We start from the raw sequence: 21494 nt of genomic DNA, 5'->3' as shown, positions 1-21494 counted from the left end.
GGCCAACACAGATAGACAGACAACATTCACACTCACATTCACACACTAGGGTCAATTTAGTGTTGCCAATCGACCTATCCCCAGGTGCATGTCTTTGGCGGTGGGAGGAAGCCAGAGTACCCGGAGAGAACCCACGCATTTACGGGGAGGACATGCAAACTCAATACAGAAAGATCCCGAGCCCGGGATTGAACTCAGGACTACTCAGGACCTTCGTATTGTGAGGCAGACGCACTAACCCCTGTTACACCGTGCTGCCTTAAAATCACAGTTTATTCTGTACTATTTTTAACAAGTTGTCACAACAGATAAAATAATGACGACATCAGCCGATACATTTTAAGAAGGTGAAGGAGGTGTAGTCCAAGTTGTCAATCCTTTTATTGCGAAAAACTGATTACTGTCGCCTATCGGCCGTATCCACACCAAAAGATCAGCAACAAAACTACTACCGAGCAAAACCGTTCACTTTCTGTCATAATCACACCAAAACAAACTTAAAAAACAAAATAATATGTCATATTGACAGCAACCGCTCTCTCTCTTTTTTTTTTGACAAAAGACCCACAAACTCCACTCAGCCAGTGAGGCGTTCATGGCCACAAAAACAGTCAGGCAACTCTTCTGTATTATGACACATTCAACTTTTAGTTAGTAATTAATATTTATACATACTGAGTAATTATTGACATTATTAATAATTAATGAGCAACTGACTAATGACCTTTGTTAAATACTCATAATTATAAATTATAAGGATCTGACGAAGGTCAGTTACATTACCATGATGTGTTCAATTTGGTCTTGTAAAATGTGTTATTAGTGGGACATTTATTAGCCTAAATACATGTTCAACAATTTGTTATTTTTTTTCACCATAAACCAACAACAAAGTAAAACAGACTTTTTTGAATTTTGGACACTTACACTGACTTTTAAATGGTTTAAAAATATTTTTGTTTGGTAAAGTGAGCTGGAGGTATGGTGCGAAGAAGCCTATTTAGATTTTGTCTAAGAATAGGTTAGTTCTGCATCAATTTTTATTGAAACATAACATTTACTGTTTCCAATATATATACCAAAACAATATACCGTTACACTCTGCTGCACTGGAATCAGCAGTGGCTGCTTCATCTGACCCCACAGCCAACACTCACTCCCAGCAGTCCGATGATGCCGTTGATGCACGATGAGTGATGCGGACATGAATTGGCTGTTTTGGTTTATTAGTGAACTGCTCTAAAACTGGCTGTGACTAATGCATAAACAACACATTGGCTATTTCAGTTATATAAAAGCAACATTTTGCAAAATTTTTTACAATTTAATTTAAACTTTAATTGAGATTAGATGTGCCTTATTGTTGTTTTATGATATTTGCTTCATAGCTACGTATTTCATGTACTCTTTGTTTTATTTGTACATTTAAGGTAAATGCTTCATATTTACCTGCAGGCTACCTTCAGCCAGGATACTTGTTTTTTGTTTTTTTTGCAAATTTGTGCTTGATTGTTAAATGCAATTTAAAAAATCACCACCTATTTGTTGAGTGGTTAATTGAACATGTAAATGCAATCAGAGTTGTAGTAACTTGTGTCACGTGTGGCGAGGTCGGGTCGGGGTTTGTCCCCCCCGGAATGCAGAACTGACGGGTTTGGACGACAGCGTGAGGTAGGAGATGATTTATTTCTCGTTAATCATAAACGTACCAAAAAGACAGAACAAACAAAAGAAAAATGTGCCGATCGCACGGGAAGCTAAGGAAACACAGGAGCAAGAATCAGGAACAAGAAAACGTAACCGATGCGTATAGCAAACAATGAAGCCACCCCGACTGTGGCGAGCAACGGGAATAAATAGGTCTCTGAATAGTGCTAAACAGCAGGTGAACGTGCCGAGCACTAATCAGAGGCAGGTGAAACCAATTAGCACCCATGGTAACCAAAACAAACACCCAAAGTGCACAGAACAGGAACTAAAGGAGTCCAAAACTAACTGAACATGATTAAACAAAACATGATCCGGACCACGGATCATGACAACTTGTTGCAAATCAGAAAAATTAAAATATGACAACTTCCCATCCATCCATTTCCTACCGCTTATTCCCTTTTTGGGTCGCTGGGGGCGCTGGTGCCTATCTCAGCTACAATCGGGCGGAAGGCAGGCTGCACCCTGGAGAAGTCGCCACCTCATCGCAGGACCAACACAGATAAACAGACAAGATTCACACTTGCATTCACACTCTAGGGCCAATTTAGTGTTGCCAATCAACCTATCCCCAGGTGCATGTCTTTGGAAGTGGGAAGAAGCCGGAGTATCCGGAGGGAACCCACGCATTCACAGGGAGGACATGCAAACTCCAAACAGAAAGATCCCGAGCCCGGGATTGAACCCAGGACTACTCAGGACCTTCGTATTGTGAGGCAGACACACTAACCCCTGTTCCACTGTGAAGCCCAATAAGACAACTTATAATACCTAATTAAATAATACTCTGACTTGTTAAGTGCTTAACCATTAAAAAAATGTGAAACCAATTGGGTGAATTTCAACAAGAACATTGAAGGTGGCAATTAATGGGGTAAAGAGACCTACATCGATAATCTTTCAAGGGCCCCAGAATTTCTATCAGTGGCCCAGAACGTAAAGAAAACTCTGCCTAAAATGGAGTTAATGGGAAGTCCTCTATTCTACCCAAGAAGCCCATCTAAAACCGCCAACAATACTCCATTTACATTTCATGACCTGAATATTAACTAAGTATTAGTGATATTGTAATTATTAAGTGCTAACGCGGACAAACTATTTTAAGTGGCACCATTATCAGAGAGAGCTACTTAGCTTAAACTACTATATTGACATCAGCCCGTGAGCTGCTGCCTTGCCTCGGCGATCATGAACGTTTATTCTGCATCATAAATAATGCCTATCACCTGTTACGTAGAAGGATGAGGACATAATCCCAGAAAATGGTCATCTTTGACATCCAATTTTGAGCCACAAATTGCAAAAGAGACCCAAAAAATTTACGCCGTCCCTTTTTCTTCACGGAGAATATGAGTCATTCTTCATCTAAACGGGAATATATGAACATCCTAAATCGGCATCCCAGTGACAGCAGACATTGTACTGTAAGTGTTGTTAAATTATGTTTGTTGTCTCTGTCAAAGTCGGCAATGCGTAGGAATCAGTGAAGTTGTCGAAAGAAAACTCCAACGTTGTGAGGCGTTTGTGAAATAAAGGCGCTACCATATGCCTAAAATGAGTAAAACACGAAATATGTGCCTGTTACTACATTACATATGCACTCACAGGCAAAAGAGAGAGACTTTCATAGGCTTCATTGTAAGCAGACTTTTGATCGCATTTATTTACTAGTTAGAATGCATTAAAAAAAGATATGTAAGTACTTCCCCTTTAACCAACATGTATCTTCAACTGTGGGAGAAAACCAGCGTAAACCCACACAAGCACTGGGAAACTACATAAATCATGTCAGATTTGCTAACCGCATGCACAAATGTATTGTTATTATAGCACCATTACCTACAAATATCTGTCAAGTTATGCAGAACATGTATTGGTACTGTTTTAGCATGTATCTGCTCTAAATGTGGGTTATCTGTGGATCTAGGCTCCAAAAATTACATTACTGTATACTTTTGCGTTGGTATGGTACTTTAAAATGTCTTTTTCAAATATTATTTGTGTATGCATCAGTCATCTGAGTTTAGTTTGACCGCAAAAGCTGAAAAACAGCCTATAATGCTTCTTGGTTGATTTATACTACTGATATTTAGAATAAAAAGATAACTCCCAAAGTTATCTATCACAGTGGTCACTCAGCTTTAGAGTGCCCCGAGAGTTAGGAGTGTTTTGAGACAAGAAATTGTTGTGCTTTAAGTTAAGATCTGCCCAAAACATCCGGTCTTACTCGTTAGCATTAGCTTCTCGCTACAGATGGAAATAACTATTTTTTTTCCAATTATGGGAAGGAAGAAAGTGAGTGTAAAGAACAGTGTTGAGAAAAAGTGGATGATATTCATCGAATCAAAGAAAGAAGCTCTGTCTTTAGCGCTGGTAGTCTGTACCATACTGAAACAGGATGAGTCCGATGCCAGCCAAGAATGTTGAAATAAAATCATTTATCCATGAAAAAATGGAGAAGCTACTGATAGTGTATTTGAGAAGCAGCTAGAAGGAGATACTGTAGAAGTCCATTCTCCCAAGATTAATGCTGTACATTATTCCATTACTTCATAAAACTGCTGTAGTTATTTTTACTACATTCGATTGTATTGTTTTTCATAAAATATTTTATCTAAAAGTCAGTTTTTCTTTAAAAAAAAAAAGATTTATTGCATGTTAAAAATGGCCTGTTTTAAGCAGGAACACCAATTAAATTGATTTCAGTTCACTTCAATCGGCGATGTTGATTTGAAATACAAGTGTTTTGAGTTAAGAAGGCCTTCATAAAACCAATAAAGCTACAAATTTATATGGAGTTTAGGCAACACAATATGCAGTAAAAAAAAGTGTTATTATGAATATGATATATGAATATGAGTACTCTGGAATGCCCTCCCGGTAACAGTTCAAGATGTCACCTCAGTAGAAGCATTTAAGTCTCACCTTAAAACTCATTTGTATACTCTAGCCTTTAAATAGACTCCCTTTTTAGACCAGTTGATCTGCCGTTTCTTTTCTTTATCTCCTATGTCCCACTCTCCCTTGTGGAGGGGGTCCGGTCCGATCCGATGGCCATGGATGACGTACTGGCTGTCCAGAGTAGGGACCCAGGATGGACCGCTCGTCCAGAGTCGGGACCCAGGATGGACCGCTTGCCTGTGTATCGGCTTGGGACATCCCTGCGCTGCTGAGCTGCCTCCGCTTGGGATGGTTTCCTGCTGGCTCCGCTGTGAACGGGACTCTTGCTGCTGTGTTGGATCCGCTTTGGACTGGACTCTCGCGGCCCTGCTGGAACCATTATGGATTGAACTTTCACAGTATCATGTTAGACCCGCTCGACATCCATTGCTTTCGTCCTCTCCAAGGTTGTCATAGTCATTATTGTCACCGACGTCCCACTGGGTCATTATTGTCACCGACGTCCCACTGGGTCATTATTGTCACCGACGTCCCACTGGGTGTGAGTTTTCCTTGCCCTTATGTGGGCCTACCGAGGATGTCGTAGTGGTTTGTGTTGTGGTTTGTGCAGCCCTTTGAGACACTAGTGATTTAGGGATATATAAGTAAACATTGATTGATTGATTGAATATCGTAGTTTTTCTTCCTTTACTGGCAAATTCTTATCAAATCTTCATCTCAGATACAGTACATTAGACAGATAGACGGATATAGTTTAGGTGAACATATGAAATGGATACGTGGCTTACATTTGTCTTACCATAAGTCCAGACCACTGGAAGTAGAGAAGAGATGACACTAGGGAAGAAGAGAGGAAAAGGTCTGAGTGGATGGGAACAAAAAAACACTTTTAGAGCGTGTAGTGGAGAAAAGGCCATGGGAGGAATGAAGTGATGAGTAGCTGGCAGAGAGGGAGATATTAGTGCTGTATCACTATTTTTCTTCTTCTTCTTTTCACCAACCACAACAAAGAATCCATTAGTGTGCAGCATTCTCATCAACAAAGTGTGTCTGCATGGAATTGGCTGTGGCACTTGGCCTCACATATTGATCCATAGCACTGTGGAGGTAGGCCAAGGACCTTTGGAGAATACTGCAGCTTGAAAAGCACTCACACGAAACTTAGTCACCTCTTGGGTTTGTCATCCATGTTTTTCATCTTTTAAACCTAATTCTTGTCTAGTGTCTATCACAAGATAACCTTATGGACTCTCAGAGGACACTTCATTAGGTACAGCCGCACAATCAATTGAGAATCAAATGCAGCCCCAGACCAACACCACCACCACCATTCTTGACTGGAGGCAAGACACAACGATCCTGGCTACTTGCTTGTGTTGCCACCACTATCCTAAAATCAGCATCACAAGCCGACTCGCTTGCGGAGAAGTCGTTTGATGCCACCTGTAGTTTTGCATGTATATATATCTCTAAAGGGAATAAGCGGTAGAAAATGGATGGATGGATATATCTCTAAACTCAGAATGTATGACAACCTATTTTTAGCAGACATTTTTTCCTAGGATAAAAATAACTTCAATTAGTGCTCTCAAATGATTAATTTTTCAAATTTGATTGATCACGCTTTTGATTTTGGATTAATCATAATTAGTTACAGGTTACTACTTGCTTGCATAATGTAAATTAATCAAATAATCTTGCCTTCTTTCAAACTTGCTCTAAACTTCAGTGACATATTTTGCCTTAATTACCTCAGTGGATATCTCCATATATGGTAGAGAATTACCCGAAGAGTTTTGCACGAGTCCACCATTTTTATCCAATTATACTCTAAAGTTGTAGTCAATAAGTTCTTTCTTTTTCTCTATTCTCATGTTGTGGGACAGACAGGCTCGTGCATGCACATTCATGCTAAAACTATCTGCTGTTGCCATTTCTAACAAAAAGTAGCATATTGTTTTATCACTAGACTTGATATGGAGGCCCTAAAAACTACAACATGGCTGACAAGGTGTAGATGCAGTCTAACTGAGGTAAATAAGACGGCCCACAAAACGACACATTCTGAATAGACAGTCTTGTGGCTTGAAGATGGTCTGTAAAACAAAATCTATGCAAAATTTTGTTATGTACACCATAAATAAGTGTTTTAAACTAAGAAAAACATCCTAAAATCCATCCATCCATCATCTTCCGCTTATCCGAGGTCGGGTCGCGGGGGCAACAGCCTAAGCAGGGAAACCCAGACTTCTCTCTCCCCAGCCACTTCGTCTAGCTCTTCCCGGGGGATCCCGAGGCGTTCCCAGGCCAGCCGGGAGACATAGTCTTCCCAACGTGTCCTGGGTCTTCCCCGTGGCCTCCTACCGGTTGGACGAGCCCTAAACACCTCCCTAGGGAGGCGTTCGGGTGGCATCCTGACCAGATGCCCGAACCACCTCATCTGGCTCCTCTCGATGTGAAGGAGCAGCGGCTTTACTTTGAGTCCCTCCCGGATGGCAGAGCTTCTCACCCTATCTCTAAGGGAGAGAGCCCCGCCACACGGCGGAGGAAACTCATTTCGGCCGCTTGTACCCGTGATCTTATCCTTTCGGTCATGACCCAAAGCTCATGACCATAGGTGAGGATGGGAACGTAGATCGACCGGTAAATTGAGAGCTTTGCCTTCCGGCTCAGCTCCCTCTTCACCACAACGGATCGGTACAACGTCCGAATTACTGAAGACGCCGCACCGATCCGCCTGTCGATCTCACGATCCACTCTTCCCTCACTCGTGAACAAGACTCCTAGGTACTTGAACTCCTCCACTTGGGGCAGGGTCTCCTCTCCAACCCGGAGATGGCACTCCACCCTTTTCCGGGCGAGAACCATGGACTCGGACTTGGAGGTGCTGATTCTCATTCCGGTCGCTTCACACTCGGCTGCGAACCGATCCAGCGAGAGCTGAAGATCCCGGTCAGATGAAGCCATCAGGACCACATCATCTGCAAAAAGCAGAGACCTAATCCTGCGGTTACCAAACCGGAACCCCTCAACGCCTTGACTGCGCCTAGAAATTCTGTCCATAAAAGTTATGAACAGAATCGGTGACAAAGGACAGCCTTGGCGGAGTCCAACCCTCACTGGAAATGTGTTCGACTTACTGCCGGCAATGCGAACCAAGCTCTGGCACTGATCGTACAGGGAACGGACCGCCACAATAAGACAGTCCGATACCCCATACTCTCTGAGCACTCCCCACAGGACTTCCCGAGGGACACGGTCGAATGCCTTCTCCAAGTCCACAAAGTACATGTAGACTGGTTGGGCAAACTCCCATGCACCCTCAAGAACCCTGCCGAGAGTATAGAGCTGGTCCACAGTTCCACGACCAGGACGAAAACCACACTGTTCCTCCTGAATCCGAGGTTCGACTATCCGACGTAGCCTCCTCTCCAGTACACCTGAATAAACCTTCACGGGAAGGCTGAGGAGTGTGATCCCATGATAGTTGGAACACACCCTCCGGTCCCCCTTCTTAAAGAGAGGAACCACCACCCCGGTCTGCCAATCCAGAGGTACCGCTCCCGATGTCCACGCGATGCTGCAAAGTCCTAAAATGACCCCTTTAAAAGACCCCAACATATTTTATTGTTGGAATGTCATCCAGTAATTTAAAAAAATAATTATTACTTAAATGCAGGTAATTTTTCATCCCAAAATTTGTAAAAGTATTACCTAAAGTTCAGTTGGGGAGTATTTTAGAGTGAAATTTTGCAGTCAGTCTCCTCACTCATCTTTGCACTGACGTATGCATTGTCCTGATCACTGACTGCTCAGCAATCTGCACCATCTTTTAGGTAACCACCATTAAGGAGCGTGTACGGTCATATGAAACTACGCGAATAATCTGTGTTTGTACATTATTAATATAAATATTTGTTTTCATTAAGCTAACTGTATTTTTTGAAGCCCTACCTTTTATATAATTAGGTCAATACGGTTATAATGTTCACCATGGTGTAGATATGCACCAAAATGTTCTTCCTTAGTTTAACTGTTAGGCTGCGTAGCTTGCGTCCCCTCTGACGGCAACATGTTTGATTTTATAGTTCTTCTGTGGGGGGTAGTGCCAAACTTGTAATTCTCTTTCGAAACACTAAGAAACAGTGTCTCCAGAAGGATCAACTACTGACTAATTACTGTGTATTTCCTTCCTGTCAAGGGTGATCCCCTTAACCACTACATCGACAACTTTGTCTACACTGGAAGTAGTCATTCTCAATCAATAATCAGATTATTTTTAAGGGATGGTTTACTTATAAAACGTTGTGAAGATGGACCATGCAACTTAACCTACTCAGTGGCCTAGTGGTTAGAGTGTCCGCCCTGAGATTGATAGGTTGGGAGTTCAATACCAAAGACTATAAAAAATTGGACCCATTGCCTCCCTGCTTGGCACTCAGCATCAAAGGTTGGAATTGGGGGTTAAATCACCATAAATGATTCCCGGGCGCAGCACCGCTGCTGCCCACTGCTCCCCTAACTTCCCAGGAGGTGATCAAGGGGATGGGTCAAATGCAGAGGACTAATTTCACCACACCTAGTGTGTGTGTGACAATCAGTGGTACTTTAACTTTAACTTTCTGAAGGAGTCGCGGCAAAGGACGTTAATATTTGCAACAATATTCGGCCGTTCGGGACATGTAATTGAAAAAAAACTAAACTTTTAAATAACTATTTAGGTTAACTATATGCTGGTCTTTTTATCTCTATGGTCATGTTCAGAGTTAACAAATGTTTGTAAATTTATTGTGCCTGAAAGAATATTGACTTAGAATGTGAAATGTGTGTGAGAGAAAAAGACGTGTGGGCACGAGAAAGAATGTGTCTCGGAATTGAACCTGATAGCACAAGATTTGCAATAAAAGTTAAGTGCTGTACTTTCACTTTGTGACTTCTCCTGGACGAAACAACACAATAAGCTGAAAAACACACATTCAGTAGTTATTTTTAGAGTGCACCAAGATATTAAGCACACATGGTCAGTTTTTATGCAAATGTTTAATCACTGTTGTTTTATTTCATACAATAATTTGTGCATTTCAAGCACAAAGTCTGCTCGCCTGTGTTCAGGGACCCTTCCTGGCAAAAACTGACCAATTGCAGCGCTGCGTTCTGCGTTGCCCGCTGCGCTTATCGAGGATATTTGGGAGGTGCACGCAGTGAGAGGGAGGACGACAGAGTCACCTACGCAAACTATGTGACGCGAGAGGATACAACAGACTTAAGTCTGGTAGAAACTGCAAAGTACATTTGTAGTTGAAATATACACCTGCTAACTAAAAATAACAAATCAATAAACACAAGTAATTTGTGCCTTGCAGATGAAATAATAAACATAGTTGACATCAGGTACTGTCAGAACACAGAAATTATTTTCTTTGAAAAGGCAATATTTTCGTGTTATATCTCACAGGATTGTACAGGTGTACAATCCACATACTACCTTTTTAAACCAGGCATCTTTCTCTCATTGTACAGAGTATTGTTTATCAGACCGTGTCAAGAAATTGACTATAACGTTATGGCCTCATTCAGTATATTGTACAGTACACACCACTTACTCACTCACTCTATGGACAAGATGCAGAAAAAGGCTCTCAAGAGGAGGGAAGATTTTATGAGTTACGCCTTGTAAAGCGTGCAACAGTAAAATCCTTCCCCCAGGCTCTTACTGATGTGATGGGTTCCTTTATTGGGGTCACCGGAGGGCAAGGTGTGGAATCTAAGACAGTGTGCGCTGTAGTGTGTGTGTGTGTGTGTGTGTGTGTGTGTGTGTGTGAGACATGCAAAGTGTTGACCTGGCACTCAGCTGCATCTCAGTTCACCTGAAGTCACCAAGGTTGCATATTTATAGTTGGCAGGCTTCATGTTTAAAATTGATCATTATCTTCATGTGGGAAAAAGCAATCTGTCATACACACACACACACACACACACACACACACACACACACACACACACACACACACACACACACACACACACACATCGCGTACACACACACACACACACACGCTCACACACATACATACATAGACAGACACAGTTTATTGAAGCAACTCTCTTAAATGGCCCATGGTCATTTAATGATGCAACCAAAGGCAAGCCTGTTAATGTTATTAGATGTGAGTGAGTGAGCCACAGATAATGTGCACATAAACAGCAACATATCTGTGTGTGTGTGTGTGTGTGTGTGTGTGTTAAGAGCTCTTTGGATTTAATATCACCCTCTCTTCGTACATATTATAACATTATATTACTCAGTGGGCACCCAAGAGGCTTTTATACTTCATAAATTACTTGTCATTTAAGATGAGTTTGTTCGGCGGAGTGTGACCTTTTTATGCTCCTCCCTTGTTTTGGTTCTTAGGTCATTTGTTAGGGAAAATAAATTCCTCGAAAGCACACACGGACGTAATAATCGATTGATCGTTACGAATTCTGTCGATTGCGTGGAATTGATAATAATTGTATCTCGTAGCAATGGAGGTAAAATGGAGTGCACTACTTGACCGCAACTATCAGAGACGTTGTTGTTGATTTAATCTACTGGTACAGGAAGAAATATATCAACTATGCAATGTGGAGCATTGTCTATTGTTTTTTGTTGTTCCAAATGACTAAAAATAATAGAATATTAGAAACAATAATACTTTTATACATCCATCCATCCATCCATTTTCTTCCGAGTCACGGGGGGCGCTGGTGCCTATCTCAGCTACAATCGGGCGCAAGGCGGCGTACACCCTGGACAAGTCGCCACCTCATCGCAGGGCTAACACAGACAGACAACATTCACACTCACATTCACACACTAGGGCCAATTTAGTGTTGCCAATCAACCTATCCCCAGGTGCATGTCTTTGGGAGTGGGAGGGAGCCGGAGTACCCGGAGGGAACCCACGCATTCACGGGGAGAACATGCAAACTCCACACAGAAAGATCCCGAGCCCGGGATTGAACCCAGGACTACTCAGGACCTTCGTATTGTGAGGCAGACGCACTAACCCCTCTTCCACTGTGAAACCCTACTTTAATAAAGTGTTAGTTATTGTGAGTGCCCCCTAGAGGCCCGCCAAAAAATATCTGTTTCTCAGTTGTGGTCCGTATGGTGCGCAGCAGTACTCAGTTGTAGTACACCTTTTGACCACTTATGGCAGTAATGACAATCCCAAACAAGCAGAAGAAGTCTGAAACTAAAGTCATAGAGAAGTTTCTTAGGCGCAAATATTATGCATGAAGTGGTGAAGCTGTATTTTTATTTGAACTAATTTTATTCACAGTTAAGAAACACATTCATTAATAATTTTGTTTATTTAGCACAACATATGTAAATTTATTTTTTATCAATTATTTAGGAATCCCTTCTTATACTGTATACCTGGTTAGTAGATACAGTACATTTCGAATCAGCCTAACTTAAGCCTGAGGTTTACTTTATAATAAACAAAAAATAATCTTTGCGATTAACATGGTTTCATATCATTTGACAAGGTTGTAAACTGTAGACAGGTTAGAAATAGTTATTGAATACGATTGAAATCAAGAGTAAAATTACTACATCACAGGTAATATTTGAATCAAAAAGGTTAAGAGACTGTGCTTTAACAGACACTACAGTAAACATCAGGTACACCCAAACTCAATGATTACAGCTATATTCAAAATATAGACTCAGATCAAGCCTAATAAGCAATATTTTGAATACATGTAAAATAAATCATGATTAACAATAATAAACAATTACTACATTCTATTTACATACACTGTATACGGTAATGTATTATTTTAATAAATCAATTAATAAAATGAAGACAACTCACTGCGTGACGTAGATGTTCTGCCTGTTCTATCCTCCTAGTTGGCTTCAGTTGTGGTCACAGCCCACTTGTAGTAAATGAACACATTGATATTAATGTTCCTTTAGACAAATAAATAAAAATGCACATTTTAAAAATCATACAATCAATCATAGGCACTTTAATTACAAATGATGCTTATAAATATTTATAATTTCTGGATAAAACCCGAGAAGAAAATCCATAGAACATTACTGTGATGCTTTCTTTTTTGGTGCCATTTCTAAATACGGTAGTTGTGAAAATTGGCAATTGATTGAAGTGTTGTCTCTCTTCCTCTACCATAAAGACGTTGTATAGCATTGTTTGTGTTTTTATATATTCCGGAGGACTCTGATCTGATGATGTTGTGCCCTCTGATATCAAAGACAAACAACAGCAGCTGGCAAACGGTTAAATTGAGGCTGCTCACAGTTTGACAAAAGTGGAAGGAACGGCAAAGAACCTAAACCAGGTTGTGATGCGAGGTTGACGTAGAAGACAAATGTGAAAGGACAGGAAATAATTACAGTTATAGGTTGGATTGGTAAAGTACAATTGTCCCCAGGCCACAATCGAGTTTCGTTTATCCATTCAAATTGAAACTCGTACCTGAATTAAAAATGACATCGAACACACAAAGGAAGTGAAGTGAATTATATATATAAAGCGCTTTTTTTAGTGACTCAAAGCGCTTTACATAGTGAAACCCATTATCTAAGTTACATTTAAACAGTGTGGGTGGCACTGGGAGCAGGTGGGTAATGTGTCTTGCCCAAGGACACAACGGCAGTGACTAGAATGGCGAAAGCGGGAATCGAACCTGGAACCCTCAAGTTGCTGGCACGGCCACTCTACCAACCGAGCTATGCCGCCCCATAACATAACATACAGTTATAAAAACACTAAATACAGAGGTCCCTCAACTTAAGAGTGATTTGAGAGAAGAGTTCTCTCTCTCTCTCTTCGATTATTGTTATGCTTTAAATTGTAAGCACAATTTGAGTTACAAGCATTCCCGTCATTAGTTGGCCAAGCAAATGTCCCAGTGGACCTCGCAAGATCCCACCAAAACATGTAGTTGTTTTCTCGCTAGCATTAGTGTACAGCTTGACAACTTTGTTTTCCAAACATGAAATCATCAACAACATGACAAAACGTGTCGCCAACTTAGCGAACAAATTCCTGCTAGTCAGCACCGTACTAAAGCAGAATGAGTCTGACACCAGCCAAGGATGTTAAATTAATGTCTATACATAAGACATGTATCCATGAAAATAATAAAAAGCTGCTGCTGATGTGTTTGATAGCGAAGCAGATGGAAGGAAATGCCGTAAGAAGATAAATACTGTACATTATTGTACTACTTAAAAACCCTCTATAGTTGTAATATATGTTGTTTTGTTTTGAAACACTATTGTGTATTATATTATTTCTGAAGTAAATGTAATCATTTTCTGATTAAAAGGCAAGTGTCATGTTAAAATTGTGCTGTTTTGGGGGCAAAGCACCAATAAATTCAAGGTGCTGAAAACATGGACAAATAGACTGAGGTACAGTTGTTATAATCAGGCCATAGTCCTGTTAAATACTAACATGTGATCGTGAAATTGTGTCATTTCATGCACAAGTGCAATCAGCAATGTTGTTAATATAACTTTTTTTAATGTGTGCAATAACATGCTGCAATGTCAAGTTTTTATAATTATTGTATAAGAATACAGTTTATTAATTTATTTTTTACAAATGTTCTTATTATTTAACTGTTCTGCACGGAGGACAGAATCTGTGCCCAAAATTTCTTTGAACTGGTGTACTGTGCACGTTTGTGCAAGGACAATAAATATTCTTATCTTATAAACTGATTTCAATTTCTTTAACTGTGCAACATGGATTTGAAATTCAAGTGTTTTGCCTTAGGAGCTCAGTCACATAACCAATTAAACTTGACAAACTAAGGTACAGTTGTTCAATAATTAAATTAAACTGTAATAATAAAAAAGACACAACACTTCTTTGTATTGATTCCATTTTTAAACTCCGCTAACACATCAAGAAATGTAATTGCTGCTTCATCATTCCCACCATCAGCTTTATTGTGAATTTAAAGATTAAGTAGATGAGCACACGGCTTAAGCAGCATGAACCACAACATACTGGCCATGAACACTAAAGGCATTATCATTGACCTGCCACCAGAAAAGCCTACTTTACTTACACTTGGAACACATAATGAAGTGCTAAATGCGGTGGAAAAATTGTTTGTACCTCGGCCCTCGTGCAAGGGTTCTGCTCCCGCTAACGCAACTTCATGCTAGTTTAGCAGTCAGATAAACTGGATGTCGATAAAAACTCCAGTTGAGGTTCTTTTTAAGTTTTTTACTTCAAACACAATACAACTGGACATACTCATTTTTGTATGTTAACATAATTTACATGATGTACAAAATAACTTTGTGTGGCTTTCCAACATAAAAGAAATGCATTGTAAAGACTGCACCGCAAGCTTGATGATAATGTACATTGGATTTGCTGTAGAAATGCTACTAGTAGTGGAAAAGTTGGTCCCCGAGGTCAAAAAGGTTAAGAACACCTGCCTTACCTGTTAAGTATGGATTGTTCTCCCGACATGCAGCAGGAACTCTGGAGGCAAAGGTGCAAGTAAGACAGTGATTTATTCTTATCAATCAGGCAATCAAACAAACAAAGCAAACATGCCTATAGCTCGGCGAGCTAATAAGAAAAGCATAAGGCAAAGCTTAACTCAGAGATACAGAGGGGGCGACGACATAACTTATTGCGTGTAAGCAAATGTAAGCAACAGACCGAGTGAGGCGACAGGATGGATTAACTCTCTGATAAGTGCACAGGAACAGGTAAACGTCCAAAACACTAAGCAGAGGCAGGTGAACACAATGAATAACCATAAGGGACGGTGTGGCGCGTTTGGCAGAGTGGCCATGCCAGCAACCTGAGGGTTCCTGGTTCGATCCCCAGTTTCTACCAACCTAGTCAAGTCCATTGTGTCCTTGAGCAAGACACTTACCGTTGCTCCTGATGGGTCGTGGTTAGCGCCTTGCATGGCAGCTCCCGCCATCAGTGTGTGAATGGGTGAATGTGGAAATAATGTCAAAGCGCTTCGAGTACCTTGAAGGTAGAAAAGTGCTATACAAGTATAACCCATTTAACATTTTACCATAGCAACCAAGGAGACACAAAACAGGGGTGCTGAAACAGAACTTAAACAACAAGTGAATCAAAAACTTAAATAAACTTATGATCCGGGCAACGGATCATAAAATTACCATTTGCATCTAAAAGTCTTCTCTTCGTCTTCTTCAGGTGAAAGTGATGGTGCGTGTTTGTCCAGTTGCTCAGCCGGACGCGCCGGCGTCCAGTTCTTTCCTCAAAGTGGACCCCAGGAAGAAACAAATCACCATCATGGACCCGTCCGCCAACCAGCTACCTAGCGCCGCCTCCCAGAAAAAAGCAGGGAGCAGTCAGGTGCCGCCAAAGATGTTTACCTTTGACGCCGCTTTCCCTCCTGACGCATCGCAGGTAAGAGAAGTCAACAAATTTCAAAGTTTTGACAGGAAAAAGTCAAGGAAAATGTAAAAACAGTAGCTTATGACCACGGTGTTACAATTTAACGGAAGTATATCAACGATTGGCCTATATTCAATGTCAAATAGGTGGATATATTTTCCCCATGAGTTTTGTGAGTTTTAGCAGCACGTTTAAATGTATTTGACAATACCTGACCTTACCTGTTGCTAGGCGGAAGTATGTGCAGGAACGGTTGCCGAAGTGATTCAATCGGTTGTGAATGGAGCAGATGGATGCGTCTTCTGCTTTGGACACTCCAAGCTGGGTATGACACACGCACACGCACACACATGCACACACACGCACGCACGCACACACACACACACACACACACACACACACACATTACAGAAGCCGTGTGTGTCTCGCCTGTCCTTCATGTACTGTATCAGACAAAGCGAAAGAAGAGGATTTTTATTGTGTCTTTCTCTGCCTTCAATGTTTCGGTCTCTCTAATCCGTTCCTGTCTTCCTAAGCTGTTTTACGAGAGGACGTCTTGCAAAAAGGGTCAACACTAAAAGACACGTGCACAAAGCTAAGCCCAGCTATAAACATGCATGTTGGGACAACCTGGGGTCATCTTGTGCTTGTCACTGCTCAATTGTACTTGATAAATAGGGTCAGCCAGACGTTTTCCATCAAACTGCAGTAGACTTTGCTCTTTCAATCAATGTAACGACTCTCATTGCACCGTGCCAGCCTCGCTACAATCCACATATGAGATCATTCTCGGTGATATAGTCCCCCTTCGGCGATGGATGGTAATGAGGCCACATTATAAGGGGCTTATTACCTTTTTGTTGCTAATTAAAACAAGGAAGGTGATGCACTGAGTATTAATGCAGCTGTGGGCTGTGGACATATGCACACTGCCTCATAGTAGGCTATCATTTTTACACTTTTACAATGATTAAATGTTTTCAAAGAACACAGAAGAATGATTAAATCTGGAGGAACTTCAGTCCAGACTGGACTGAATCATTGAATTGTCTCATAATAAGTTTTCTATTATCCAACATAAAATCTCATACTTGCTTTCCCAATGACAAATCATGAAATAGATTTTTGCAGTGACAGTAAGTCTAGACGCTACAAGAAATGAAGGGTGGGAGGGAAAACACTGACAAGCACTTCTCCATTGTGACTAAGAACAAATCATGCACATTTCATATCACAGGCTGCACATGTCTTTGTGTTGTCTGATATCTCCCTACCCTCTTGACAGCCACAGCAGGTGTGTGTGTGTGTATGTGTGTGTGTGTGTGTGTGTGTGTGTGTGTGTGTGTGTGTGTGTGTGTGTGTGTGTGCGTGTGTGTTATCACTTGGTGGCCCCAGGGAGAATCGGTACACTTCATACACATTGTATATCCACTGGAAGTTTTTTTTCTGTTGCTTTTGAAGACGTTCCTTGTGTGTCTGCCAGGTAAATCCTACACCATGATCGGCCACCATGACTCTCTCCAGACGCTGGGTATAATCCCTTGTGCTATCTCCTGGCTCTTTAAACTCATCAATGAGAGGAGGGAGAAAACAGGGGCGCGCTTCTCTGTCCGCGTGTCTGCAGTTGAGGTAAGTGCGGCTAAGCTGTAGAAAACAATGTTTTTACTTAAAAACATTTAAGTCTGGTACAATTGGAAGTAAAAGATCAACTTGGCACTACTGCTTGATTAACACATGATTTTGGGGACAATTTCATTAGTGCTATCCAAGCTCAGGCCCAGGGGGCATTTGTGGCCCGCAGCTTGACTTTTATTGGCATGTGGCATGTTCTAAAACTAGAACAACATGATATCAAAAAAGGAAACTTTAATATACAAAAAAATGTGACCCCCAAGTTTCTTTAATATTGGTCGCAATTTGCATAAACTTGCAAAAAAATCCTTAAAACGGACCAATGTACATTTAACAAACTTATTTGTGGTCAAGATCAGGGGTCTGCAACGTGGTCCAGGCCAAGGACCCCCAAACTGATGGAGGAGGACCCCGTACTTATACAGTACCTTATAAAATATTGTGTTTTACATTAAACTGGTCATAAAGGTAGCTTGATACTGTGCAATACTAAGATATTCAAATAATAACTGTACTGCCACTAATAGCTAGCTGGCAACTGGTGTTCCACTTGCTAGCTAGTAACTGGCACGCTAATAGCTAGCGAGCAATGTGACGGCTAAATACTAGCTGGCAATGAGTCTGCAAAGCCTTAGCTGACAACTACCACATTAATTGCTAGTTAGCAAATAGTCCGCAAATCATTAGCTGGCAGCCACAGAGCTAATTGTTAGCTGGAAACCGGCACACTATTCGCTTGCTGGCAGTTAGCTTGCAAATCGCTAGCTGGCAACTACAGTGCAGATCACAGGATGGCAACTAGAACGCTAATTGATAGCTGAAAACTAGTGCGCTAATCGCTAGCTAGCAAATAAATGGTTCATCATTAGCTGGCAACTAGTCTGCAAATTGCTAGCTGGCAACTACGTTATTTGCAAATCACAAGCGAAACACTAGATGGCCACTGGACTACTAATTGCTAGCTGGCAACTAGCGTGCTAATCGCTGCAAATAAACCACTAATCACTAGCTGGCAACGAGTCCGCAAATTGTTAGCTGGCAACTAGTGCATTAATTGCTAGTTGGCAACTTGTCTGCAAAATACTAACTGGCAACTGGAGCACGAATCGCTAGATAACTTAAAAGGAAACAGGAATACAATGAAACAGTTGTTACATGTTTTATTTTTAAACTGCAAGGTACAGTGAGTAGGGTGTCCATGCTGTTCCTAAACAACAAATGTTGGATCAATGTAAATCTGTATTTAAAAAAAACATTTTAATTTGTGGGAAAAAAAGTCCAATTAACTAAATATTTTACCACACCCTAGTAGTAACTTCTCTGAGCCGTTGGAGGTCACAGACCCACTGTTGAAGACTTTTGGTCTAGATAATATGTTAAGGGTATGCGTGGGTGTAAATTTTGCTTTACATTTATAACCCGTTTTTTGAGTATGTTGGCAAACGGTTAGTGTAGATTGCCAATAAAACCATGCTCCCCCCTCTTTACAAGTATCCGAATGTATCTCTTGAAAATGTAAACTCTTAAATATATATCTCAAAGGCGAACATAACAGCAACCCCCTCCCCTCCCCCCCAGTGACAATCAAAAATAAACTTCAAAAACAGTAAGATTTCACTCTTGAATCAATAGAGCCACATTTGAGAAGATCCAGCATTTGTCCCACTGCATGTCACGCATGTCACATTTTTGATTTTAGAATTTTTTGCAGTTTCTCAACCCAAATGTAATTGTCGCAATGGCGCTGTCTGTTTTTGCAGTGTTATTTACTGAAACAGACACTCTTGTCATGATCTGTGGTCTGCATCATGGTTTTGTTATTTTCTGTTAGTTTTAGGACTCCATTAGTTCCTGTTTTTGTGCACCCTTGTTTGTTTTACTTTCCATGGTGACCTATTAGTTTCACGTGCCTCTGGTGTTCGGGACACGCACTTGCTCTAATCAAGAGACCATTGTTTAAGCCTGTCTTTGCCAGTCAGTCGGGCTGGCGTTATTGCTTGTTTCATGCGATACCATAGTTCATGTTGCTCGTTTTCATGACCGATTCCATAGGTAATGCTATTTGTTTAATGCCACAGTTTAGTGAGGTTTTCATGTCCATAGTTTCATGTTCTAAGTTTTTTGCCTTAGCTTCTGCGTGCGATAGGCACGCTTGCCTTCGGGTTGTTTTCTGTCATAACGGGGTTTTTGCAGCTTACTGCGAGGTTTGTTCTCCCGGGATGCAAGCCTTGTCCGGAATAGTCCGATTGCATGATGGCTTAAATCATGGTCTCTCGATTAGAGCGGGTGCGTGTCCCGAACACCAGGGCTAATAAGTCGCCATGGAAACTAAATAAACAAGGGTGCACAAAAAGAGGAACTAATGGAGTCTTAAAACTAACAGAAAATAACAAAAACATGATCCAGACCATAGATCATGACACACTTGTCACAATGACATTGCAGATTTTGTTGTAGTACGGCCCTAAAATTACTTCTGGTTACTGCAACGCTAAAACTTTGGTTCTGCCTGCCAAACTTGAGTTCTGACTTAAAGTGTGCTTTCATAATCATATTTTTGACATGCTTCATCAATTTATATGCATACCTTTGAACTACCATATTTTCCCATTCGTTCCCGTCATCCAGCCGTTAATGTGTTTTTACCATATTTTAACTTTCATGAAACAAATCTTCTCTGGTACTTCTGGAGCAGCACAGCTTGTGGTTTTTCCTGCAACACCTGGAAAACACTTTTTTATTTTTACATATCTTAATTAAAGTCTCCTGTTGATTGTTTTTTTCTCTTTAGTTCATGTAAAGCGTAATTGAGTGCTTATAAAAGCGTGATATCAATTTGATGTATTATTATTATTGGAGTAACATCCTGTAGCTCAGGGGGGGTCAAACATAGGGCCCGCGGGCAGTGTCAGGCACACGGAATGAGTTTGCCAAGTACAAAAATTAGCAGAAATTTTTGAATGAAAGAAACTGCTGTTCTAAACGTGTCCACTAGATGTCGCAACAGCAATTCTTTGTATCTTTGTAGATGATGCTACGTATGTAAAAAAAAAAAAAAAACACGTTAGTGCACCAGTTGAGGAAAATGAGCAAACTACATAAATAACATACTGTAATTTGATTTTGATATAAAGTTTGTATCTTGATAGATGGAAAATTAACACCAATTATCACATTATTTATTCAGAAAGTATAAATAATGACAAATAAAGATAGAATATTATTAACCGCAACACGGATGTGTAAAAAAAACAACAACATTATGATTTGTACATTTTCATAATGTGCTTGCTCTATTTTCAAACAAAGAACGCAATCTGAAGTTATCTTTATTCTTAGGTTATCATGCTGTGGTTTTACCGTTCTGGCCCACCTGGCAGTATATTTTCTCCATGTGGCCCCTTATTTAAATTGAGTTGGACACACCTGCTGTAGCTCATTAGGTCAGGCCTTCAAAATAAAAGCACACCAGTAAATCAACAAAGTTGCACTACACCAGTCGGGTTGTTCCACCAGCAACCCCATTTCTTTTATTTTTAAACGCCAACAGAAGCAGTGAAGTTAATGTGGACTTTTGTGGAAAACTGTTACGTTCAGATGGAAAAATTGTTGTTTCAATAAACCTACTCTCAAAGGTCTGCATGTTCAAGACAACAAAACAAATGTATTTAATTAAAAACGTTTCACCCATTCCAAGTTAAAATTGTATGAATGGTGCTCTACAGCCCCCAAATTAATCTCACCTATTTTTGGTTGAAATTTTTTTTCTTAAAGCCGATCAATACCAAATAAAAAAGCCACTGCGAGAAGAAAGCCATGTTATTT

The 21494-nt window shown here is 40.6% G+C and overlaps 1 protein-coding gene across 1 annotated transcript in view; it reads left to right on the top strand.

The window, feature by feature from the left end:
• The window catches only part of LOC133535506 (kinesin-like protein KIF26B), a 123212-nt gene that overhangs the window by 51963 nt on the left and 49755 nt on the right, over positions 1–21494 (top strand). Inside the window, exons 5-7 of the mRNA XM_061875397.1 lie at positions 15834–16049; positions 16269–16362; positions 17521–17666. Coding sequence (XP_061731381.1) covers positions 15834–16049; positions 16269–16362; positions 17521–17666 — 456 coding nt within the window. The remainder of the gene's footprint in view (positions 1–15833; positions 16050–16268; positions 16363–17520; positions 17667–21494) is intronic.

This window comes from Nerophis ophidion, linkage group LG02 (assembly GCF_033978795.1).
Source record: "Nerophis ophidion isolate RoL-2023_Sa linkage group LG02, RoL_Noph_v1.0, whole genome shotgun sequence".
Taxonomy (NCBI): domain Eukaryota; kingdom Metazoa; phylum Chordata; class Actinopteri; order Syngnathiformes; family Syngnathidae; genus Nerophis; species Nerophis ophidion.
This window is presented reverse-complemented; position numbering and strand designations above follow the sequence as displayed.